At 44.6% G+C, this 26373-nt stretch overlaps 1 protein-coding gene across 4 annotated transcripts in view; it reads right to left on the bottom strand.

The window, feature by feature from the left end:
- LOC119445993 (solute carrier family 13 member 5-like) overlaps positions 1-26373 on the bottom strand; it is a 383695-nt gene that overhangs the window by 334216 nt on the left and 23106 nt on the right. For 2 of the 4 annotated variants that reach the window (XM_037710293.2, XM_037710294.2), the window contains 9 exons: positions 24007-24073; positions 22190-22321; positions 21488-21607; positions 20761-20841; positions 16053-16160; positions 13411-13591; positions 12352-12513; positions 10511-10648; positions 6619-6874 (listed from right to left, as the gene is read on the bottom strand). In XM_037710293.2, the coding sequence (XP_037566221.1) occupies positions 6647-6874; positions 10511-10648; positions 12352-12513; positions 13411-13591; positions 16053-16160; positions 20761-20841; positions 21488-21607; positions 22190-22321; positions 24007-24073 (1217 nt within the window). In that variant the 3' untranslated portion in view covers positions 6619-6646. Of the gene's footprint in view, positions 1-6618; positions 6875-10510; positions 10649-12351; positions 12514-13410; positions 13592-16052; positions 16161-20760; positions 20842-21487; positions 21608-22189; positions 22322-24006; positions 24074-26373 lie in introns of those variants that run through there. The other 2 variants (XM_049663799.1, XM_049663798.1) reach the window with 2 other exon arrangements.

The following is a 26373-nucleotide window of genomic DNA, read 5'->3' as shown; positions in this document are numbered from 1 at the left end:
CTTCTCGGGATGTTTCTCTCTTTATTGCAAGTCTGGGCAGAGGAGTACACGGTGCCTCTACGAGGCACCAAGTTCTAAAAAATAATAACATTATCAAGAAAATGATCAAACGCTGCACAGAGAGATAAAGGATAGCCAGTGTGCGATATGCGCTTTTTACAGTGTATAGTAGTGGCCACTTGATTGTGAAACTCGATCAAAGAAGAAATCCGATAGAAGGCGGAGAAGGAAAAAATAAAGTGCTTAAACCAAGAATGATACGAGAGACAAACGATGTACCCTTTTATCTGCGATGAGCAATGCCACCGAGTAAAGCCACTACAACAAACTTATGATGCACGGTCACACAATCGTGAAAAAGAACACTTGCAGTTGCCGATAATGTGTTGAGATAGGAGATATACGAACCTTTATTGTTACTCAGCGGATGATTGAGCTCGGGGCCTCAATCCAGTTCAGCTCGGTTAACGAACTTGATGGTAGATATGATGCACGCTGCCAGGTTCTCTGCCTCTTAAGGTGCGGTGACCGTATGTCAGCCACCCACGGTCGGGTGGTAGGAATAGGGATGTGAGATGAGGCATTGGATTCTCGATTCTCGTTACCAGCGCAATGTAAACTGGACGTAGACACGACAAACGGTGGTGGTCCAGCGTTCGCGGGGCGTGCGTCCTCTCTTTTGTCCAGTTTCTATCGGGCGTTGGTATCAGCAATCAGCAATCTAGCAACCAGCTAGCCCGCTTAACGACAAAGGCCAGTGTAGAAGGTGGAGCGAGGCACATCCACGGGACATGATATTGACACCTGTCCTTGCTCATCTTTTTCCGGTGACCGCTTTTCACCGGCTAACGAACGTTAAACGTTATCTCTCGGTGCAAGACGCGCCTGCATGTGTCAGCACATTCGCGATTCTTGTGGCCGATTCTATCTGTTGTCTATGTTGTAGGCCGAACCTTGAGTAGCCAGATTGCATGCGCGGCGCGAATCACGTTGTACAATCTGGAATGCACGCCAGACCCAGCGATCCCACTGGAATCGTCTACGAGTCATGTATAATTAGAGCTATAGCTCCGCGGCTTTACAGGTCAGCGGAAAGAGCGTGCAAGCGAAGACGGCAGCGAAATGCCGCACGAAAGGAAGAGCTTTAGCTCGGCGATCCCGCGCTCGCTTGAGGTGAGCTAAAACCCTTATACCTTCTGAAAAGTACCTCCATCCTTTGAACAACGACGCTTCTCTCCCTCCTGTATCTCCGATTAGATGATAGTGCGCGTTTTCACTTCTTTATATTTTGTTTTCTGTTTTTGGCCTCAGAGCCATGTCGAATCACTCTGCGCAGCCGCCGTCGCCGGCGGCAGCGGCTGAAAGCTTCAAAGGGAGCTTTCCAGGGGCACCACCATCGACTTGCTTTCGCAAGAAAAAAAAGTAAAGAAAGAAGACAAGTGTTTTAGGAAAGGAGGAGGCGGAGGAGAGAGTGGATGGCGGTACTTTGAGCTGAGTAAAGCTTCTTAAACTTCGTAAAGTAGCGACACTCTCCTCCTCTGCTCTACCTTCCCTCCTCCTCATCTATCCTCTCTTTCCGGCTCCTTCCTCGACCGTGGCGCCGCCTACACCCCTTGAGAGTAACAGACAAGCTTTCGCAGAGTGAATGCACGCATAGCAATGCCGTGCGCTTTAAGCGTTCGCGTTGGCATTTTAGCGCCGAGTAACGTCGTGTATAGCATAGGATTTCTATGCATATATATATATATATATATATATAGAGATAGAGATAGAGAGAGAGAAGAGAGAGAGAGAGAGAAGATAAAAAAGTACACGTGTCAATATATATATATATATATATATATATATATATATAAATTGACACGTGCACTTTTTCATCTTTCACCAGTGACCGCTTGTCACCGACGCTTATGTAATCTGACTGTATGAGCGACGCGAACTGTCTAGTACTTTCTGGAAGATACGAGGGCACCATGGATTACTCGAGAACCCTCGATGACTCATATAGAAAAGCCGGCGCAGTTCGCCGCTGATCAGATTTCGACGAACGCCGACTGTGTTCAGCCGCTATCGTTGTGCTTCGAGTGCAACTTGCTTTTGTGGGCACAGGTTCGCCCAATAAAAAGTCCGTTTCGTCATTCACTGTTTTGCGACTGTTTTGTTCATCGCATCTACTACGTGACAATATATACAAGTTCAGTGACATTAGATTCTGTTTCCTGTTTTGATTACTATTTTTATAAATATCTAAACGAGCGCTAACGCCATACCATGATGATTCCGAATGTATCGCGTGCACTACATTTGTCAAGGGCGTGTCGCAAGATCTTGTTGCGAATGCTTGTAAATAACACATTTACGATCGAATGCCAACATCCTGGCCTCCAGCAAACCCTCAGTAAGCTAAATAATCTGCTCCGTCCTTGCCACTTGAATTCGCGGCGCGTATAAGCTATGAAGCTTAAAGGCTGGCGGAGGGCACGGACGCACCAGCCTTAGCGTCCTACAGCAAGTACGTCTCAGAGACATAGTGGCCGTACGAACTAATAGGTGAACGAACAAGCAAGCGAACGACTAAACGAACGAGCAAACGACTAAATTAACGACGACTAAGCGAGCCAGTGAACGAGCGGGTGACCGCATGTTTTCTTTGCGAGTGCTCCACCCCCGCATCGTAACCTTCACATACTTTCAAGCTCCCGCGAATTAGCGCGTACGTCTCAAAGACCTATGATACTGTCGTTCGGCGACGAATGCACCCCGTAACTCGGTTTCGGGAGAGCACGCACGCTTTTCATCGGTGCCTTTGCATCGCAAATCCACCCGGCGGCCACCAAGGACGAACAATAACGAAAGAGGCAAACAAAGCTATTCGCTATAAAGAAAACTAGCAAGTAACCACAAAAGACCGAGTTGCTTTACTAAGATGAGTTTTCATGCTCGAGCCTCAAATGTCAAAACGATTACGCTGAATCGTAAAAGTTTCGTAATCACGTTTTCACACGCAATTTCGCGTGCCCGCGCATTCAAGCCTGTTGGCGTACAGAACGATTAAGCTTCTTGCCTTTGCTGAAACTAATTTGGCATCCGAAGGCGAAGCAGTTCATGGTGATAGAAATTGCCGTGAAGCGACGTCGCACTTTCCGCAAAACATAGTTCCAGGCGTTCGCAAACCAAAGCAACACGCCTTTGCTGAAACTAATTTGGCATCCGAAGGCGCAGCAGGTCATGGTGATAGAAATTGCCGTGAAGAGACGTGGCACTTCCCGCAAAACATAGTTGCAGGCGTTCACAAACCAAAGAAACAGGGAAGAGCAACGGCGCCAACATGTGCTCCTCGCCAGTCGGTAGGCGCTTATCAGGCGAAAATCGCGATGGAGCGCGATCGTAAACGAACGCAGCCAGCGCCCGGCGGCGCGACGGCCCATGTGATGCTATTAGGCTAATACCATGGAGGAAAGAAACAAAACTATATAGGGACTTTAAACAAAACAGGAGAGGCCCTGACGTCCCGTTCTTGAAGCCGGAAGCGCAGCCATGTTGGTGTGCCACCTCCCTTTGCGCCTCCAATCAGGGGTTCTGCAGCTCGCCGGAGCAGATGGGCGCGAACTTTGAACTTGCATTGTTAGGACTCGCCGGAAGTGTGTGCTCCTGACGCGCGTCAAAACAAAGCCTACGAAACTTCTGTAGCAGTTTTAGTGAAGCAGACGCGTTCCTGTGCTTTTCCGTGGCACGTTGAAGAAGACGACGAAGACCCGGGCCGTGACTGCTTGGGTGGATCTGTTGCTGGCTGACGCTCAGACTCAGAGACCCAAAACACAACTTTCAAGCTTACACACCACACTCCAAAGTCAGCTTTTCTCGCGATCAAAAGATGCTGCGAGAAATACACCGGCAGAAAAATCTTATCTCACTTTTCAGAGACCGAGAGCACCTGCACCAGCGAAAGCTTCAGGAGCGCGGTTGCTATGGCAACGTTGCCATTTGGGGTACCCGTCCCAGTGATCCTTTGCTAAAAACAGCACGTGACTTCCGCCACACTTTCTCCAATACGCCCGTGCTGGCCGGGGCCTCTCCTGGGTTTTCTTCCTTCATGGGCTAATACCGACGCGGCGTCAGCCTCGTGCAGGGCGTGCGAGGAGGAGGCGGCATTCTTCAAAGCGTTTTGCTACTTTTACATTGAGGGGCTTTAGAGCTGAGTAGGGAGCCTACATGCCACTCTAGAGCTGAGTAAAGAACTGAGCGCGTTGCTGCGCCACCTGTCGAACAAGGTTGTAGTTTGCGTCAGCTCGTGGCCAAGCTCTCGGTTCAGGTTCTCGATCGCGGCCACCCACTTCAAATAGTCGCCAAACGGCCTCGTTGCTGAAACCTCTCGCAGTATATACAGACGCCCTCTTCGGTTGTGAAACACCTCCGAGGCTTTTTTCGCCTGCAGACGAGCCAGCGCCGTGTTTGAAGACGACGCCGACGACATGCCGCTGTTCTTGCAGGTGGTAGCCATGGTTGTTTCGTAAAAATGGTGGTCCGCTGCGCGCGCTCCGCTCAGGACAGGAAAATTGGAGGACGCTTAAACTTCGCCTTTAAGAGTGCAACGCTATAGCGTTATCGTGGGCTTCCCTGCAAAAGAGGACGTGGGAAAGCCAGCTTACACTGATCCCTTAAAGTCGGCTTCACTTTTAAACAGAAATGCATTGCTAGGAAGACGTTTTTCCAGGGGCAATATAAGTGGTCTTAATTAAATCAAAATGTGAAGGCCCTAGCACCTTTTTTTATTATTTTAATAATTGTTTGCTATTGCCCCGATGCGCGTCCGTGTCCACAACGCATTAAGCTGGCGAAGTCCCAATTTGACCTGATGATGATGATGATTTATTGGCATCCCCTTTAAAACGGGGCGGCGACAAATAGTAACCTAGCCTGCTTGATTTAATCGGGTATACTATACACGTTATCTAGCATTTTCTTGTATACCTCTCGTTAATCTTTCTTTTTTTTCTAAAATTTTCCTTGTACGATTACCTATGATTTTAAGAGATCACATCGTATCAATCTTTCCCCTGCTTTTTATCCACCAGTACTCGAATCGTCTCTTGCTTGCTTATCTCTACGGCTAATCTGTTGATGTTTCCTTCCACTTTAAACCCAAGCGCCTCTGGGAGTTGCACGTTACCTACGGTTCACGCTGGGTGGATCTCGTCGCATTCCATTAGGATGTGCTGAGTGGTCTCTGGATCATTACTGCAGCATACACATGCCTCATCTAGTTCCGTATACCTGCCGAGGATGCGAGCGCCACCTGGATATCATTGTCGCAAGTAAACTGCCGGAGCGCGCGGCTGCAGGTCTGGTTGAAATGCTGGAAAAGGAGTTTGTATTTGAGTTTCCTCGTAGCAGAATTATGTTGTCTCCTACATTCGAATTGCAATCTGACGCCACCCATGTCTGTAGGTTGTGGTTAAGTCGTACTTTACCATTTTTCTGATGGATTTCACTGTGAAATCAACAGTCTTGTGCGCATACACAAATGCCACATGAACACGAAGACACAGTAAACATGTAATCAAGAGTGCCTGTTAATAATAACAATGCCTGCAATAACTAATATATAACTTAGTATTCTTGGGATATTTTTGATTCCTCCAAAAATTGGACCAAGGCGCGCGCAGCGATGTTTTGTAGTTTTTCTGTCGGCCATGGACCCAAAATTTTTCCTATGGATAGTGGGCGTCTATCCAAGCCATGTAGTTTTTCTGAAAGCTTCTTACGGGGAGCATCATGTTTTTTACAGTGTAGAAGAAGGTGTTCTATGTCTTCTTCAGCCTCTCCACATGAGCATGTAGCACTATTAGTTTTTCTTATCCTATACAGGAAGCTTTTAGTATAGGCAGTGCCTAGCCGAAGCCTATGTACTGTTGTTTCAACCGATCGGTTAATTTTAAACGGAACATTGAATTCTATTCCAGGATCAATATTATATAATTGAGAGTTCTGCGCATCATTTACGAACCAAGTGTCCTTGGACAATTTACCGCATAGTTTGTTCAATAAACAACGCGCATCACTCGTTGCTAGAGGTACTAGTGATAATTCGATTCTTTTGATGAGCTGCACGTGCCATTTGATCAGCCGAAACTTCAAGATTAGCGTAAGTATACCGTATCGAAGTTCTACTTCATTAAGCTTTTCATTCCTATGATAAGTCACTGTGAAATCATAGGAATGAAAAGCTTAATGAAGTAGAACTTCGATACGGTATACTTACGCTAATCTTGAAGTTGCGTTCTACACACGAGCAGAACTGATCAGCAGTCATTATTACTATTATTTGATATGAAACACACAGCTACAATGCACAGAGAACAAAATAGGCAAGGAGCAGGCTGGAAACTGCCACCGAGAAGGGCACAAAGCCTACCCACTCGTTAGGAATGAGGGAATAGAAAAGGAAGTTGAAGATAAGAAGAAGCGAAGTAAATAAGGAAGAAACAGCAAGATGTTAATTGTGCGTGAAAAAGGCTTTCTTCTTCTTTTTTTCGACGACCCTTCTGCATCGGCGGCAGTGATTTTATTCGTTGCCCACAGATTAATAGTGCATTTCCATGCACGCCTTATGAATTTCTCGAGACCATTTCCGTCGAATAGATGGTTATTTTATTGCTCTTTCTGTTAGGGCGGAAAGTACGTTTGTGTAGTTCTGTGCCATTGAAATCGACGTGTGAACGTGAATATCGGTGACATTCAGCAAGGGTGACAATTCTTTTTCTCTGGCCCACTCGGGAAAAGACTGCAGGCCGAAGACATAGACACCGAGGGCGTGGATCATGGCTGTCTCTACCAGGGAGCACAACATGTTCATCATGAGTCCTGGCTTCGCCTGCAATTAGAACAGACATGTGGAAAGGAAGAAGGAACGACTGACGAACAAAATACTCCTATTGTACACAGAAGCATTTATTCCAGGCATTTCGAAGTAGCGCAGGCTCAGCACTATGTCGACGTTTTTACTCTGACAGCTTCCGTCGTGGAGACTGCATGCGGACGAAGAACGCTCTTTTGTATTCTTTACGTTCGTTTTCTTCTTGTTCACTGCACGCCCTGTACTCAGCGCCGATTGCGTCATCCTCAGGCTCCTCAGCAAAGTGTACACTCGTGAAAGGCGCGGCGCGTCTCGCTGTGCTGAGGTCTACTGCGTAAACCGACAGCGGCTAAGCTCTCTTGGGCTCTTTTCGTTGGTATTCAAAATTTAAGGGATCTCATACATTATTCTTTAAGCCAAAGCCTAGCAGGAACGCTTGCTTGCTAGGTGAAGGAAGATACAGTGGTTAAAAATAGAACCAGTGGAAACGAAACAAATGAGCGCTGGCGTAGTTTCCTGATGTGCTGTTCTTTTTTTTTTTTTTTTTTTTTCAGGCAAGTATTTACCAACTGGCTCAAACACGCATTCTGCTGCTCCTGCCAAGAAAAAAAATAAAAGAAAGAGGAAGCAATTGACAGCTCGCGTGCATACCCGTGTCACCGAGGAGTCCTTGCTTCCTTTTTTCATAGATTACGAGTACAAGCAAAAAGCTGCGTATTGTATGGTTCACCCGGAAAGGTTTAAATTCCCAAACAACTACAAAGCTACCATGGACCACTAAGTGAGCTGTGCGGTTCACCCGAGCAGTTCCGATCCCACTATAGAGAACTGACGATGCGATGAAACTTTCTTTTCTGGCTCGGTAAATTACGCACATTTATTGTCCCTCTACTAGTTCCCTGAAGTATCGCCTAGATAAACTTGGTCCTTCTTTAAATATTCAGCTGGGCCATCACGACTTTCCCACTTCGCAATGTAACCTTGTTATGCTGCCTCCCAGAGTGGCATTCACAAAAGCTTACTCCTTCAGATTGGAATGGCTGATCCTGCGGGACCGAAGATACTACTGAACACGTACTGTGGATTGGTTCCTCATTATAACGTCCAGCACCAATGTCTTCGGCATTTCACCGGCTTAACTCAAGACCATTCAAGAAGCCAATATCTTTGGACCATGGCCGTGCGCATCGCTGGCGCCGAAAACAACGCGCGCGTTTCTACTTGACGGCGACAGGTCTGTACGCCCACTTATAGATTTGCTGCGCATCTTTAGGTGTGCTTGCAACTAGTGCACGCTTTCTTCCCTTCTTTCTTTATTTTTAACCCCTTTAGCCCCTCTCACCCCGTGCAGGGTAGCAAACCGTATGGACCTGCGTATGATTAATTCAAAAATTTATGTCCCGCTTAAAAGAACAACCCATGTATGAACGCGGAGCAGTGGGAGACCACGCTGCTCAGTTCACACAGCGAGCACCAACTACAAGTCATCAGGCAAGCCGAAGATGCCGCTAGGACCCAAGGGCTCCTGGCCGCCATCTAAGGGAGGGGAGATAAACTCCTCTTACGCTTGCCCTTTTCAATAAAAGTTGTTTCTCTCTCTCTCGCTTAAAAGAAAACTCAAAATTAGATGACGGAAATGGAAGGCCAAGAAACAGGCCTATAAAAGCACCTTGTGTCGTATTTTTACGTGGGACACCTCATTGCAAAAATCCGGCTGAGACCGGACCACATCCGCAATTTCTGTATGCCTGTCATGCTTTTCTTTTTTTTTTCAAAAAAATTGTGCAATGTATTGGCACAAGAAAATCTTTACCGTAAAGTGCAGCTGTAGTACATCCAAGTAAAATAATTACAATGAAGAAATCGACCGTAATGTTGCCAGTAAAAGCTTATAAATTTGGAAAATATTTGTCAAACACTGTGGCGGCCAAATCACTTTTTTCGGACCTAATTGCCAATAAACACCACTAAATGTTTAAGAAAAAAATTTCTTAATTCAGGAGGCGAAGCTGTACAACTATACACAAAAAAGTGACTTTTATATTATTTTCTTTGCAGAACGATGTTTCACGCACACTTAGCAAACTTTGAAAGCACGTCGAGTGACAACAACAAAAATTTCAGCAGAAATATGCTGGGAAATGACTGAGCAAGGTACTAAATATACATGATTTTTTACAAAAATATCGCAGATTGTCAAGCAAGACGTCTGGGACAACTGGCGTGGAATAATCCATAAACTCTCGCCGTTTAAGAGATCGCCTTAGGCAATTGTAGAGCGACTGTCCGGTGAACCCTGGCAATTTCCGTACGCAGGCGCACTTCAAACGCGTTACTTCCATAGCAATACTAATGCGCTTGCTTAATTTAGTATAATTGATTATCGCCTCAGAGGATATATTATTCTTGCTTTATGCATACTATGTCGTGAAGCCCGAGTCCCGAATGGTCGAAAAAAAATTGGCCGCACAACTGCTTGCTTTGCTGCAAATGACGTCGAAAGACGATAGTCTTCTACCGCCCCTGATACGTAACACCCTTTCTTCTCCTCCCCACCACCCCTCTCGCTCTTCACCCTCCCCTCTCACTCCTCCCATAATTGATGGAATGGAGGTTTTGCTGAATTCAATTCAAGTTTCCCGCTTTCGCCTTGCTCTCGCGCCATCTGTTGGACCTTTTATTACTGTTGGCTTAAGCCGGCTACAGAGCGCGGCTTCAGTCGGCCTTGTTTTTAACGCGTAGCGCTCTTTGACCACAATTTCTAACGCATTGATTTTCACTTACTAGCATGAGAACCAGTCCAATGTGTAGTCTTATTAAATAAACAACTGCGGATCACGGTTGTACATATATTTGCCTCAAATAGACCTGAGGTTCCTTTGCACTGTATATGTTGACGTGTATGACCCCGTGCCACCAGTGCTAGTAGCCTGGTTGGTTTCGGCCGTGCGGTTGAATCGAGTGACAGACAGACAGACAAATTTTGTCGCGTTTAGGTAGCCCAAGAAAGACTATGGTCTTTAAAAAATGTTCTGTTCTTCTGGCCCACACCACCGCACAGTACTTTTAAGTTGCCCTATTACCATGGTTGACTGCGGATGAACCCCTTCATGAATTCCAAGCATAGATTATACCGCAGTGGCAGACAAACTGGAGCAAGTGGGTGGACGTTTCTACTGTACAAAAATAGCGCTAACAAAGACCACGATGAAGTAAACATAGGTTCACTTAAGAACGCTGACTCTCAACCAGATGTTTATGGGTGAAAAAAAAAATATATATATGTGTGTGTGTGTGTGTGTGTGTGTGTGTGTGTGTGTGTGTGGTGTGTGTGTGTGTGTGTGTGTGTGTGTGTGTGTGGTGTGTGTGTGTGCACACGCTCGACAAATTCACAAAGCAAAACAATAGCAGAGCCAGGAGGGTACAACAAAGCAAAAGTGGAACAGAAGCCTTGTCACGTAGAATAAAAAAATTTTGCGACGGGGGAGCCCTTAATGCTATCGCGTTAACAAAACGATAGAAAAGCCAGTCTCGATTGCTTTCTAACAGCTAACAGCTCAGCCTGCGTTAGCTGGGACAAGTGGCATATGAAAACGAAGAGGAGAACTGCCTCAGCAGATGAGGAGAAACCATTGCCTCAGCAATAAAGCTCACCATGTCTGGTATGCGCAGATTGCCGAGGTCGTAGACGATGGCGTTGGGTGGAGTGGCCGCCGGCAGCATGAAGGAGAACGAACAGCCGATCGTCACCGGGATGGCGAAGTATAGCGGGTGAACGCCCCGGGCGATTGCCTGCGCGGAACGCACATCCTTCGCTGAAGTATAACTGTGCTTGTGCGCTGACATTTATCCCTGCAGCTGCACTAAAGATGGGTAAGAGGGTCATTTTGCTGCAGTAACCAATGGTCATTCTGACAAAACATGCGCCATTAGCAAAAGGAATTGACGCACACGTGGGTGGTATTGTTTTCTTCTGTTCTTGTTTTTCTTTAGTATTTCTCTCACCTTTGTTTCTGTTTTTCGTTTTCGTTTAGCCAATCGGCCGTGTCATGCTGAATACGTGCATTCTCGCCGATTACCGCAGCTAAGTAAAATTAGCATTAGCGCCTAGCTAGTCTGATTCCTCCAAATGCCGAATGTTACTTCACGTATCTGCCTTCGAGCGCGATAGTTGCGGTATCCACGGAGTGAGATGTCCCGCCTCTGTATCAACCCTCAACATGCACTACTGTACATATTTATTGATGGTATATATGACCTAGAAGAATTCGCATCGCGGTTGATGCCGTTCCCACTTTTTATCTTATTTCACACTGTCACAAAAATTGAATGAGTCAATGTGATGTCTGTTACTAAAGTACAACCGCCAGCTCGTTCAGCTTTCCTGGTACTAGTGCAATAGGAACCTACGTTGATGAAACTCACCTGGCCATCATCGTGTCGGCAAATAACCTACAGCAGCAGATTTAGCGGGGAATCAGGTGGAGAAATTAAAAGCAAGCGACCCTTTCTACCCCATTTCACTTCCATATGATTTGAGGCGCTATGAGTGATAAAGGCTACCTCGAAAAAAAAAATAAAGAAGAAAAAAGGTAGCTGACGGACAGGAATAAAAAAAAAACAGTTAAAGTCGTAAGACGCTTTTCCCGGATGTGCGCGCAGCCTTCTTGTTGCAAAGCATTGGTCTGGCTTTGTTCACTTATCAGCATTTTGCCTCTTCCCGCTTTCACTCGGCGTGCATGGAGCGACAATCGCATTTGTAAATCTGATAACTCGCGCACACTACCAGTTCCGGCCGACAGGACGTACTGTATAGTTGCTAACCCCAGGAGGGCGGCTACGTTGTCCCTGAGTTGCTGCGCTTTAAACGGCAGTTTTAGCTGAGAGGGAAGAGGCCTCCCGGACAATCATTTTTTGTAACAGGTCTTGAACTTGTTGCCGGGCAAACTTTAATAATCAACACAGGATATATAAATTGCCCCGTCTTCATCTTTATCACGAGACTATTTCGTGGCCAGTGAAGGCCGAAAGCCTCTGACATGATAGCCGCCACACCACATGATAGACAAGGGAACAAGACAAGGCAGGGAGGTTAACCAGACGAAGTTATCCGTCTCTACCTTGCATAACAAAGGGTGACGATGAAGAGGCATGAGAACAAATTGTTCACTCCCTCGGCGGGCGATACTGCGTCGCTGTAAGCGGCCACTTTATTATATTAATTAACATTAGTGTGGTCAATAATGCACTTGGCATCATTATGAACAGTAAACCAACTCGCCCTTTTTGCTGTAATACTGCACATGCCACAAAAAATACAAAGCAACATAAGTATAGAAGCAGAAACAGCAACCGTAGCTCAATTTATGTACATATAGAAACGGCTTCGGCGCCACTTGCTGTGCTACTCGGGTTGTGGCGTAAATATTATCGCCCCCGACCTTCATCGAATCTGCCAAAGGGCCAATGGTACGTGTTCTCTCGCTGCTTCTCACCGTTCTGCAGACGACAGGGAGGAGGATAGAGCTGACAGCCGCGTTGCTCGTCACCTCAGTCAACATGGAGGCCGCGAAGCAGAGTAAGAGTACAGTGAGCACTTCGGGCAGCACCTCGAGACCCTTGAGACGCTCGACGAGAAGTGACGAGAGCCCGGATTGCTGCAAACATTAGAGAGCGGAAAAGCGCCGTCATCCGAGAGTGTATACTATAACGGAGCAAACTGTGACCCGCACAAGACCCACTGAATGGAAATAGCCTCTCTATACTGTACAGTACACTATCAAATCTTCCCAGGCCGCAACGCGCACGAACACGCTGATTTCCGCACTGGAGGCCGGCTTCCAGAAGTAATTTTGACACTCGAAAGCTGTGAATGTCGAGAAACAGTGTCCTGTTTACCTGTTCTGAACCATGAATCTCCTATAGAATTGAATAATACAGTCCCCCTGCGAGGCAAGAAGTCGACGTGTTCGCGCATGTGATATCCTGAAAGGTTTAATTGAGACATACGTACGATAATTTGTGACCTACGTGACACGCACGTAGGTCACAAATTATCGCACGTGACATCGCGTTGTGGCGTCGCCGCCCGCTAAACCTGTTAGATGCAGAATTCTGTATGTCTGAACAAAAACAGCACCATATCCGAGCCTGCGCTATGCCTTCTTCCAAAGAAACTCCGGAAGTGTTGGTATGTAGGTTTCGGCTGAGGTCACCCCGACGATGTCTGTGTAAGCTTGCGAAAAAAGTTTCAAGATCTCTAGCCCCAAGGTTACTTATCAATTGTACGAATATCGTATGAACATGCACCCATTGAGCCTTGATTTTCTACATCAACTTTTTTGTCTTCACTTATTTCTACTCGCGTGTATAACTGCTGTGGTTGCTGCATCTTCACTTGACAATTCCATGTGCATTCTTTTGCATTTGCACGCACTCTGTTATACTCTGTTATACGAATTATGTTATACGCACTCTGTTATAGGACCCATTCTAAAGTTAGTATACAACGTGCTTACGTACTCTGAACGCGTATGTGCTATGTATATACGCACCATGCAGGCTTCACCGGCAGCCATTCCACCACCGATGAGAATCATGACACCCCACTGGGCCCGGTCGCTGGCCTCGCGCCACGTTATTATGGGTCCGCTCTTCCACGGGCGCCTCGGATCACGTGGTATGCAGAACAGCAAGAGCGTCACCAGCATGGCCGGTGCGGAAGCCTTGATGGCACTGCGTGCGCGAGATTGCGAGCAAGTTTCAGTGCCAAGGAGCGGGAAATGACGAAAGCGTTCACGTTCCCTTAAGTGCGTCGAGAATCCCGGTCGCGCAAGAACTGCCCGACGACAATGTCACGGGCCAAAAGGTGTCGTGCATTTCGGTCTCGACGTAAACGTATTGCTGTTCATAATCAGCGGTTTCGAAAAGTTCATTAATAAACACAAAACTTAACTGTTCCGTTTCTTCTGTACTTACGTATTTCACCCGCTGTGTAAGCCAGCTCAGTGTAAAAGGGGTTTTGTAGTATACAGAATTGCATTGCAAGGAATGCAGATCTCAGTCGTCTAATATGACAGAAGACAGCTTCTTTCGACAATTTTGTCAGCTAGTAAAGGCCTAAGATCATTCATTATTTTTATTGCGGTAGCAATTATATGGACACTCCAAGCGCATTTCTGCCGTCGCCGCTGGCGTCGCTGTGATGTTCCGTGTAAAGTCCAAGGGCGTAAACATCGTCGCCGCGCGCAGTGTGCTACATATGCGAGTGAAAGCAGGCGAGGGTGAGCCGACGATGGAGGCTCAATCTCGGGCGTGCAATGGAGGAAAGTGGGGAGGAAGCACGCCGTCTTCCATCGCGCGCATTGCATCGGGGGAGGGGAGGGAGCGGGGTGGCGTTCTACTCCGGCGGCGGTGCGAGGCCGCGCGAACGCTATTTTGAAAGCGATCTGCGACGGGGACAGAGTGCGCTGAGTGCTGATAGCTTCGTGTGCGCTGTGTTCTCGCCGCTTAGCTCGTGCTGAAGCGAGAAGCAGCACGAAGGTCACTTTGCTCGCTGCCGGGTCGCGCTTTCTCACTCCAGCGTTTTGACAGCGAGTTGGCGCGGTCATTGAGTGAGATGTGCTCATGTTTGCTTGTGCGACACCATGCCTGTTAATTTTGTTACCAACTAATGTTTACAAGTGTATACGGCCAATGGTGTTGAGCTGCTAAGCACGAGGTCGAGAGATCGAAGCCCGGCCACGGCGGCCACATTTAGAAGGGAGTGAAGTGTGACCACACCCATCTACTTAGATTTAGGTGCATGTTAAAGAACCCCAGGTTGTCGAAATTTTCCGGAGTCCCCCACTACGGCATGCCTCACAATCAGATCGTGGTTTTGGCACGTAAAACCTCATAATTTAATTTTTTAAGTGTTTACGGCTGATGAATCTACTATCCTTACTTCGTATAGATGTCTACTAATTTGCTATCGTAATCGATGCTTCGCGTTTCGGGCGAAACTGCGACTTTCTTGTGTTCTAATACAATTTGTGAAAGTTTCAGTGACACCGTGAAGGTCAACTAGGTGTTCTTTATGAAGTGGAGAAATATATTGCGTATATTTCAAATATGGGTGAATACGCCTTCTGCTTAATTTAGCAAGAAAAAATATTGACAGTTGGTCGCCACATCCATTGCGTCTAATTAGGACAGCGCCTACGCGCATGCAAGTCTTTTTTTTTCTCGATTACAGCTGATTTCCCCGTTGTAGAAAACAGTGACCCAGTAATTTCTCCATCGTTACGTCTTTCTTGCTCTCAGGGCAACGCCTATGCTCGCTTGATGATTGGATTTCCTAGCCTATACGCATTTGTACTGCACGTTCATCGGAAATTAAGGCAGCTTTGTGCACGACTACGGTTAAACCGAGGACTCTTGATTGATTTCATCTGCATTTCAACACAGCGAGATGAAGATTTAGTTGAGCTGGAACAATAAATTAATCCAGCATTGGTCGGTTCATTTATTCTATCGGTCCAGTACAAAATATATACATATATGCTCCTGGTTAAATTGCTTAATGCAAGTGAAAGGTAAGGTGAGGTTGACTTCTTTTGTTTTCTTGTAGCACGTAAGATTTTCGACGATGTCATCTGAACAAAGGTAAGTCAATAATGTGACTTTGGTAGTAGACAAAATACGGTTTTAGGCGCTTGTCCATTCCCGGTCTGATCACTTTATTGTCGGATAGGAAAAATAAATTGATTAATAAGGGGCGGTGGCTTAGACTGCACTTCAAGGGAGGAGGAAATAAGGCGAGAGGCACGTTAGGCTGTAATAGTCTCGTGACGAAAGCTTCTTATAGACTGACACTCTATATGATGCTTTCCAGTGACACTGATAATCAATATAAGAGCTAGTTGTCGGAATTATCTTTTCAATGATGCGAAACATCATGGTAATATTGTTCAGATATAATGTCCTGTAAGTACTATAATGATACATAGGGGGTCCGACGGCACACTTTTACATAAAGTTTTAGCAATAGTTCGTCCAGATATCCGTGCATATATATGCGCGTAGTTTTCAGGTTGAGCATGCATTTAGCTTTTTTATCATATGCTCGTTTAGGACTTCTCTGCCAATGCAGCGATGAAGATACCAAAGAAGACAGATTGTCGACTGGCGAAGGTACCAAACAGTGCGCTCTTACTTTCCGAATGGAAGAAGATCCACCCACCCTGGAAGCAGCAGTGGCTCCATAGTGACCCATAGCAGGATCATCACAACCATCAGGAACATGACACATACCTCCGGAAAGCTAAGAACCAAAAAAACAAGAACATCCACATCATTAGAACCACAGAAGCGCGGTTTCATGATATTTGCAATCTTGAACTATCTCTAAAAGGTTTCAATGTTATAAGACCCGATAGAACACAAGGTAGAGGCAGCGGTGTTGCTTTGCATTTACTCTCTGACTTGAAGTTCGCTGTACTAAATGCCCCAGTTGATGACTTTTGTTGTCAGTGTGCTTTTCCGACCACCTAGCATGTCTGCGGACCCTTTGGTCTCCTTAAATACGTTCATCCAAGAAATCAGGCCCCATGCCAAAAACACACTATGCATGGGCGACTTTAACGCTCCCGAGATACACTGGCCGTCGTTATCATTGGTTGCCCATGATTCCCAATTGTACAGAGAAACATTGAACTTTTCATTGACTTCCGGTGTAAAAGAATTAGTCAGTAATGTCACGAGACGTACGGCGATTTTCGATCTAATCTTTTTCAGCCCTCAGGTCTGCCCATATGGCTCCGAGTGTGCTGTTAATGTCTATCTAATCATAAGGAGGTTGTTGCGTCCATCTTTTTTTTTTTTGTCCTGTTTCAAAAGCCCGATATGTTTATTCTACTTTTCGCGGTCGAAACCACGCTGATAATGGTAGTTTAATTGATGCACTTTGGGGGGCGCTTCTTTCGAATTTCAAGTGATTGGTCTTTCCGATGCGTTTATTTGCGTTAAAAGCAGCACAATACAAATACAGAGCTGCGTCGGATTACTCGACTAACCTTAACTCTGTCGCGTCGACTAGGCTGCTTGCAGTGTGCCAAACATGTTGGTGATACTGATCGTACTGATTAATTTCACGCTCTTAAGGTGAAACTTCGAAGTAAAACTAATGCACCAAGAGATTTATACTTCCAAGTAATTACTCTCCGGTTTGCTAAAAAGTAATCCTCGAAAGTTCTGGAATGCTGTTTTGCCTAAAGAATCTACAACAAATCCATAAGTAATAAATGACACAGTTAAAAGTGATACTCCTATTATCGCTAACGCATTTAATACTCACTGGAACTTTGATTTTACCCGTGATAACGTCGTAATTACTCCTTTCTGAGGTACCTAATCTCTCTTTGTAACTTTTATGCCACAGTGTGCTGCTGCATCGGGCGGCCCCGTTCTTGATTTTACTTTTCCTTTTAGTGAAGAGTCACAGAGTTCTATTAAAGATATTGTTCTTGCTAACGTAGGTCGGCTAAATTTAATTTTAAATCTAGGTTACAAAAAGGGCAGTGCCGACAATATAGACAATCCATTCCTCAGTAAATACTCATTATGGGATAGGAGTTATATAAGTATTATTTTCCAGAAATCTCTCTCAACGTCTGTCGTCCCTTCAGCATACCTGCCAACCTAGCAAGATGATAATTCGGGAGACCGCCGCGCGAGAGGGGGGGGGGGGGGTCAAGAAACTTTTGACCCCCCCCCCCCTAAAAAAATGTTGCCGCCGTGCGAAACGTAGCACGAGGTACAAAGTTCATACTTGTCAGGACTATGCGAAGTGACAAAGCACAGAAACTCCGTCGTTTATGACCTCAAATACTTGCAAGTACTTATCCTTGGCTTTTGAAAATGCCATCGATCGTTCCAACTAAACTCGGGGAAACAAAGAGTAGTTCGGTATTCACACTTCACTCGACAACCTGACAAAGCCAACTGAAGCCTAGCGCACTCACGGTTATATAACGACTGGATTGCTAAAAACGCGCGACCCAGACTGAGACGAGCCAATCGGTTGCTCGCCTTCGTGGTGGGGCCGGCGGCCGCTCCCACAATTCAAAGTGCATACTGGTGACTAACTGCTTCCGCGCTGCTTTCTCGTATGGTTATACCACAGGACATAAAAAAAATTCAAAACCGCTGTGCTGTGGCGGCCACTTTTCGGGAGATTTGAGGTCACTTCCGTACAATCGGGAGATGCGAGAAAAATTCGGGAGGCTCCCGGACAATTCGGGAGAGTTGGCAGGTATGCTTCAGGGTGGAAATCTAAAGTTTTTCCGCTGTACAAATCTGAAAAAAAAGGTCCTTATTCAACTACAGACCATCTGCCTCACATCTTATTCATGTAAGCTACTGGAACACATAATACACAAACATATCATTCAGTTTCCGGAGACAAATAGCGTTTTATCTGATGTTCAACATGAATTTGGACGTGATTTCAGCACCATTACCCAACTCAGTGATTTCACGTATGATACTATAAGACTCTAGACGTAGGTGACCAATCTTACGCGATATTTATAAGTTTGTTGAAAGCATTACACTATTAAACACTCTCAACTGTTGAAAAAGCCTTCTTTTATCTTCGACAACCATGCATTAGTTAACTCGATTGATTCTTTTCTCTCTAACCGGCCTCAATGCCTACTCTTCAAATATTTCCAATCCTCAATTTCCAATTGTAACATCGGGCGTCCCTCAAGGCTCAAACTTAGGTCCGCTTGTCTTTTTAATTTATATAAATCATTTACCACCTAACATTACTGTTAAAATCTGTGGGTACGCTGATGATTATGCTCTCTACCATACTATTAAACACCTAATATTCACGTAATTCGTAACGATTTATTTGCATCATTTCACTCAATGGTGCGAGACTTGGCAGATGTGAATTAACTTCCAAAAAACTGTTTCCATGTCATTTACTAAATACTCTTTCGCATCATCTTTCAGTTATTCGTCTAACAGTTTTCCACTAGAAAATTTTTCGTTGTATAAATACCTTGCTTTTATATTCTCGAAGGATTTGTCTTGGTCCTATCAGATAGAGAAGACGTGCAACCACGTGCTTAGAAAGCTAGTACACCTGCAGCGCACCATTCGTTCAGCCCCTCTTAACACAAGATTTCTCAGCTACAAACACACTGGTTAGTCCAGTACTCGTGTATAGCTCGGTTGTATGGAACCCGCAAAAAAATATCTGTAATCGACAAGACTGAGTCCGTCCAGAAGAAAGCTGTGCGCTTCACTTATCGTCCCTACTACATGTATACGTATTTCACCTAGTTCCCATCTTCGTAATGTTCAGCTTGCCACTCTCCATTCCCGTCGTCGAGTCGAATCGGACAATTTTTTTCAATACTCCAACTCTCCATGATTTTTCTCTACTCAACAGCTACATCACAACTGCTAGACCTACATCCACCAGACACAATCATGAGTTGAATATGTCTCCTTCTCATCACCGCACTAAGGCGTCTTTTTTTTTCTTTTTGTCAGCACTATAAAACTATGGAACGCTCATCGATATTCATAACCTGCCGCATTTCCCTTGTATTTTGTTAACCACTCATTTTTACTGTCTGGTTTCTTTATTTTTTTTTTCAGCTTTTCCTTTCTAGCCATCTCAGCAGTTTCTACTCCCCACTCCAGGGACAGCGTTTGGTGGCTACAGCAAATAAAATTTAAGAAACACAAGAACTGTACTTCACACATGATGTTGAGATTTAACTCGGATGCTCCTATCTAAATACATGTAATAGGAGAATTCGTTTTTCTTGGCAACCACCGCGCCAAATTTGACGAGAATTGTTGCATTTAAAAGAAATTCGTAAAATCTAATGGCTGCTGGTTTTGAATTTTTGATTTAGGTTTAAATGTTTTATTAAAAATTGGCAAAAATCGCAAATTTTCAGAAAACGAAATTATCAAGTTTCAACTCTCTAACTCAGCAATGAAAAATGATATCACAATTCTGTGAATTACATCCAATAGTACATCTGAAGGAGACAAAATTGGCATGTTACACATGAATCCAAAAAATTTACTAATATGCAGAACCCTTGTACACAGCGTAACAGGTTCACGTAAGATAAATTGAGATATCGAGTTTGTCCGCTTTGAATGATCTAATGGATGCCGTTTACAGAACTACGTTATCTGTTCTTGATGCAGAGCCATTAATTTGTAAAGTTCGTGCTTCTATGTTTTCGAACTTTTGAATTTTTGAAAATTTGTTTTGAAACCTTCAGGCCCTAAATCAAAATTTCGCTTCCAACAGTCACTAGAAGTTTACTTTCTCTCCGAAATGCAACAAATATCATTAAAATTGGTCCAGTGGTTATCTCATAAAATCCTCTGTGCGTTTTACGTGTATTTGAATAGGCCGCGTCACAGCTAGTTGGGCCCGAGCTAAAGCTTCCTCTTAAGCTTCACAGACGCTTGAGATATGAAGAAATTCGAACAATGTCAAGCGAGTAAATATGCATAACTCGTCTAGCTTGCGCCCATAAAGTATATTATTCATTCCAGCAAACGAAACATTTGGTTCGGGACTTAAGCATCCACATGAAACAATTGTTCCAAATTCTATTTACCTAATAGTTGAAAACACTGTATTGTATGTGTAATAGTTCATAATATCATTATTAGAAGCAATGTATTTACAACTGTAAATGCACTACTTTGGGTTTATGAATCTGAACAAGCTTTACTTTGTTGAACCAAGCTCTTTATACCGTCAACACAAAAACGTATAATCTCAATGTACGTACGTAATCGGTAAAAACAACGTATTGTGTGTGGGGACACTATAGATGAACGTCACAGTGTTCTTTTGTTCAAATAATCTATACCTAAGTGGACCAAGCTCGTTGTATCGCCTGGCAATCTCTTCCCGGACTTTCTCCTGCGCCGTGCAGTGGCTTGAGCTACGCCTAAAACAGAGGAGAACAATTACATAGACAATGCCAAGTAAATAAAGCTTGCATGCCAAGCGCGATAAAACAGTTACTCAAATATGGCGGTTCTATTCCACCGCGGAAACCTGTTATCCAAGAGCTTATAAACTTACATGCTGTCCCAGAAGTGTTGAACGCTATTTTTTTGACTGATTATTAAACTTAAACGCTGAATTTAAACTAGGAAAAACAGATGCTTATTATCTAATTATTGATAATGTGCATGCAGCTTTCTAATGCAAAACCGCGCGAAGCCAATAAATCGCAAAACACACATTATGCAGCGCTATGTACCGCGTGCTGTGTCCACCAATTCTTACGGCATTCATAAATACCTCGTATTAAGTTTACGTCGTTTGCACAATAAATGTTCAGAAAAGGTGTAAATCACTGCAAAGGCTACTTTTCAAGTAGAGTGTGCCACGTTGCTGAACGCAATAAGTAGCTGCATTGCTTCTAAGAAATATTTCTTCTGCACAATATTTTGAGAATGGCTAACGCAATAGCGATTTCTTAACCAGGACGTTGCTGGAACGACACCGTTCGAATCTGAAGCGAATGCATCTATCCAGTGAAATTGGATGAAAGCATATGCTGCAGCACAAATGCCGCCTCATCTTACATTGTTCTGATGGAAGAAAGCAGGAGGTACGCCCAAGCGACGATGACGCATAGAATCATCGTCGGTATGTTGTACAGCATCCAGGACCCGAAAGAAACTTCGGTAGAACTCGGGAACATTCTGCGCAGAAAAAGTAACAGTTGACAAAAGTTTGACTGAAGTTCTATGCATTACCTAAAGAGAGAGAGAGACTTGAAGCTTGGCCACAGTATATAAAGAGCACTCAATATTCATGGCAAAGAATAATGACTCTGGAAAATATTTTAGCCAACGCACTTGGCAAGATGGCATCAAGAAATTAAACATTAAAAGCCTCGTGAAGATGAACCTTAATTTCTAACCGTTTAGAAAGCGAGATAACATAATTAATTTAAAAAAAGGAACGTGTTTCGTGTCCGCGTACTGATAAAACCCTTTGGGCAGTTGACATACTTTTTCCCAATTTAGGACACTTGAGTGCTCGGTAATCAGAACCAGACGCCCCACTTTTCTTGAAACTCGTACCGTTGATACTAGCACATAGTGATATGCCTTATATTGCTCTTATGAATTAAGCCGCGTTCATAGGTACTGCAAGCAGAGCGCTAAGTATCGAATGCCAACATTATCGCACGTAACCACTGACAAATGACAACAACAAATGCTTAATGCACGCGTAGCGCGCCTTTATCGCAAACTATCGCTGCCTTTCATAATACTTACTCGTCGATAAGGTCCTTCAGGACCAAGTTGGGCCCAGTGCCAATCGGTGACCCCGTGCTGCCGATGTTGGCGGCGTACGCCACTGATAGTAGCATCGTCGTCAGCAGCGCCTTCTGTCGTGTCAGTTGAGAACTGCAATACAAAATACAGTGAAGGTAGGCAAGACACTAAAGTCAAACTTCATTACAATCAAAATTCCTTCCGTAGCTTCATCTAGAAAGCTTTTCCGTGAGCGACTTGGTCACTGAGAAAGCGTATACGCACCTTTCATTCATGCAATATGCCCGATTACACAGGTTCCTTTTCATCAACAAAGAAAATATAAACTTTGAGCCTGTCGGCGTTATTGATTTTTCTTTCATGTCACACTTTTATAACACAGAAGAACAGTGCGAATGACTGAAGCGATACTAATGCTTGGAGTTCGAGTTGGTGAAGACGTAATATCTTGAGCTCTGTTTCAAACAATCCTAATGTTGCCGAACCAGATAATTACGCTGAATTCGTGCAAGCCAATGTAGGAATAAATAATAAAGCACGAGATTAACGCAGAAGGTGCCACATGTTACCACAAATTCCAACATTAAAGAGCCGAATTTTGGATTTTCATTGATGCCCGCAAGTTCCACTAAGACAGAAGGGTTCTTTATTTATAGATCTTTAAATTTGGTTATTTATTCCGTACCACGCTCCGAAAAATGTGGCAGCGTTGAAATTTGATGTATCTATAGACCCCTTTAATAACATGTATGCCAAACTATCAAAGCTACACAAAGCAGCTGTACTCCTCGCCATATTGATAAAGGCGTAAATGAGAACACTACATATATATATATATATATATATATTGTCACGTAGTAGTGACATGTATACGTGTCAATATATATGTCAACACCTAGCAATGACGAGCAGAGGCATTACATAAAATGAAAAACAAAAGTTAATTTGGCTTCAGAACAATGAATGAACGTCGTACTGTCACGAAGAGTGATTGTGAAGAGGAAACAGCGCTTGTACTCGTAGCAAGAGAGAACGAAGGGTATAACTCATCCTTGTGCCACCTTTTTTCACAGAAAGGGAAAGGAGACTCAAGTTAGAACGAAAGCTGAGGGCACGTTCACCCATCGTGGGATCTGAACGTAGGGGCCAAATACATCCGCCATTTATACAAGCATTACCTTACGATTCAGTGTAAGCTATCGCTGGTTCTTGCGTAAATTCTACACGGTAAAACAGCATTCTCGTCGCGCGTGCGATTTAATCAGACATGGCTTTATGACTGTCAAATGGGCGACAACCTTCACAATGTTTTGGTGAGCGCTTCATGCACCAAGAGATGTCATAATAACAGTGATAATACGGTGAAAGCGTCAAATGCAAAACATATGAAGAATTAAATTAAAATTATTTAAATTCGGTTTCTTATGAGTCAAGATCACATTGTGATTATGAAGCACGCTGTAGTGGGTGACTCCGAATCAAATGTGACCACCTGCGGTTTTATACCGTGCACACAATGCGCGGTACAGGAAAAGTTTTGCGTTCAGCGCCCATCGGAACGTGGGATCGAATCCGTGACCATGAGCTCAATAGTGCAATGTCATATCCACTGAGCTGCAGCGGCGGGTAAGAAAAAATAAATGCGCGAGTGATAATATTCGGGACTTACTTATTCTCTGCTCGCAGAGTTAAATGCATCGCGAATTTTCTGAGTGAGCTTCTTGGTGGGATTCATTAGCCCAGATCGAGGCCAGGTGAAATTAACCGCGATAGCTTTATGTCTAGTTTACTGCAGGACGTGGTGAAAACATACTAACCTTGAAAGCTTGCGCTGAGGCACCGGATCACAGTCCTTGGCCTTGTTAAGGCATTCAGACGCATTACCTATAGCAGACAAGCCAGAACATTACTCGTTTCAGCAATTAGCGCTAAACATTCGCATTAAAGGGGAAGCCCTAAAGGGAGTTCCTTACTCTGGCTTCCCGGATAATCTTCTTTACAACACCTCTCTCCCATAAACAAATTACTTGTGTAGGGGTGTTTTCCTCCTTATCTGTAAAACACTTGTAAGGCTACCAAATATTGTGCATGCGTCGAACGAAACGGCCCGCTACGAGTACTTCTAAGGCCTCAACCTATGCGTGGCACCTGAACCTGTACTGATATTGTCTAACACTATGCTGAAAACACAGAATGCAAGCATGCGGTTTAATATCTGCATTAACACAAATGCTGAGCTAACTGACGATCAAAAGGAGCTGCGGGTACACTATCAAGACATCGAGATCACTGTTTAACTGCTTCAATCATAGAGATTATCGAATCAGTTGCGTGAACAGTTGCGAAAAAAGTGTGAACAAGTTGACTTTTTTTTTTTTAAGGGGCGAAGCTCCTTAGGGTGTGGGTCTGTCCTTCCTCTGCAGTATGTAGTAGTAGTACTAGTAGTCGTCGTCGTAGTAGTAGGTAGCCACGTCTACTTTTATGAAAAAAAAAATCCGAAAGTTGTGTCCGTAGCGCGGAATCGAACCAGGCACCCCTCGCTTCCGAACGCGCGGCGCTAGCCACTACGCCACGAAGCGCACATGGACACACGCACCACGATGACAATAAATACCCAACATTAACGAAAGACTGCGCGTTTCTAACGCGTTTGTGCTAGCGCGTTACGGCCCGTGTAAGAAGCTGGTGTAAGACGCTGTGGCCTCTCCGCCTTACCCCCGTATTCATAAACGCTCCTCGAACTTGACTTGCCACCGTCTTGGGCAGCGCGTTCGAAACGCGTTGAAGGCGGTGGCAAGTCAAGTTCAAGTCGAGGAGCGTTTATGAATACGGGGGTTATACTCTCTCAGCAGTCATGTGATGGCGTCGGCAAACGCGGCGCACGTTCCGGCATGTGTAAACGGCTGCGTAAGACGCTGTGGCCTCTCCCCCTTACTAGAGAGTACTGCACGTTTCTAACGCGTTTGTGCTAGCGTCCCACTTAAGCGGGAGATGGTGCAATTATAATGAAGGGCGCTGTTATAAAATAGGAATGACGTCACATATGGCGCGTGTCATTGGTGGAAGTCAATCGTTCGATTTAGTGCGGCGATACTGGGCGAATTACACGGAAGATTCACGGTTTAGCGATGATTCCCTCCGGAGCTTCGCCCACTCATCATCATTCACCCCGTGGATATGCGGTGTTTTTTTATTTATTTTTTTGTTTGCTTATGAAATGGTTCTCTTTTCTTGGTGATAATCTGCGCCATTTTTCAGCCTTATTGTTTTCTACTTACAAATGAGAAGTAAAACTGTAGCTGTGCTCTTATGCGTGTGGTAAGAACACTTCTTTCTAGATATTATCACGTACGATTGTCAACGGCAGCCTCAATGAGCGGTTGAGTAGTAGCTCTCTGTTTTAGGAATCAATAGATAGGTTGCACGGACGTCATCGTGGACGCCACATTTGGGTGCTAGTAGGTCGAGAAGCGGTGTAAGCGAAAAACATTACAAAATGACAGCAACGACAGGCGCGTCTTGCGTCGAACGTCACAGCGATAACAGCGATAAACCGGTGAAAAACAATCGCCGTCAAAAAGCAAAACAGTGTGCGCGCGATAAAACGTTGCATTGACGTCATCGTAGTCGCCATCTTTGGGTACCAGCGCGGTTAGAGATGGCTCCGTGACGTCACATGAAAACTATCTATAGCTATTTTCAATCAATCAAACTTTACAATGAATACCACAGTAGGGAAACATAGGAGAATATGCAGAAGCAGATCCCGATATTACAAACCGCAGGCGGGACCTTTTATTATATTAGAGCAATATAAGTATTACGGGGAACAAATAATAAACACTGCAAGAAAGCAATTAGCAGTTAGAAAAACAGCATCACCTATAGACGGTGAGTGCGAAAATTTAAACACGTCCACGGTGCACTCACGGAACCATTCCAAGGGTACCCGCATGTGTTGATCACCTCAAATCTCCTCAGCTCCAATTAATTAATCTCATTATTTTTATGCATTGGTGCTTTGTTAGAAACCCCTACAACCTTTTCTTTTTGAATAACATTCCATTTTCTTTATTTCTGTGCGTGAGGGTCAACAGCTAGCGTCAAATTTAAAGTCCCTATTACCTTTCTGTGGTTCTGGTTGTAAGCTTCCAGGATATTCTGCCTAACGATGCACAGGGAAC

Source organism: Dermacentor silvarum, chromosome 3 (assembly GCF_013339745.2).
Source record: "Dermacentor silvarum isolate Dsil-2018 chromosome 3, BIME_Dsil_1.4, whole genome shotgun sequence".
In the NCBI taxonomy this organism is placed as follows: domain Eukaryota; kingdom Metazoa; phylum Arthropoda; class Arachnida; order Ixodida; family Ixodidae; genus Dermacentor; species Dermacentor silvarum.
This window is presented reverse-complemented; position numbering and strand designations above follow the sequence as displayed.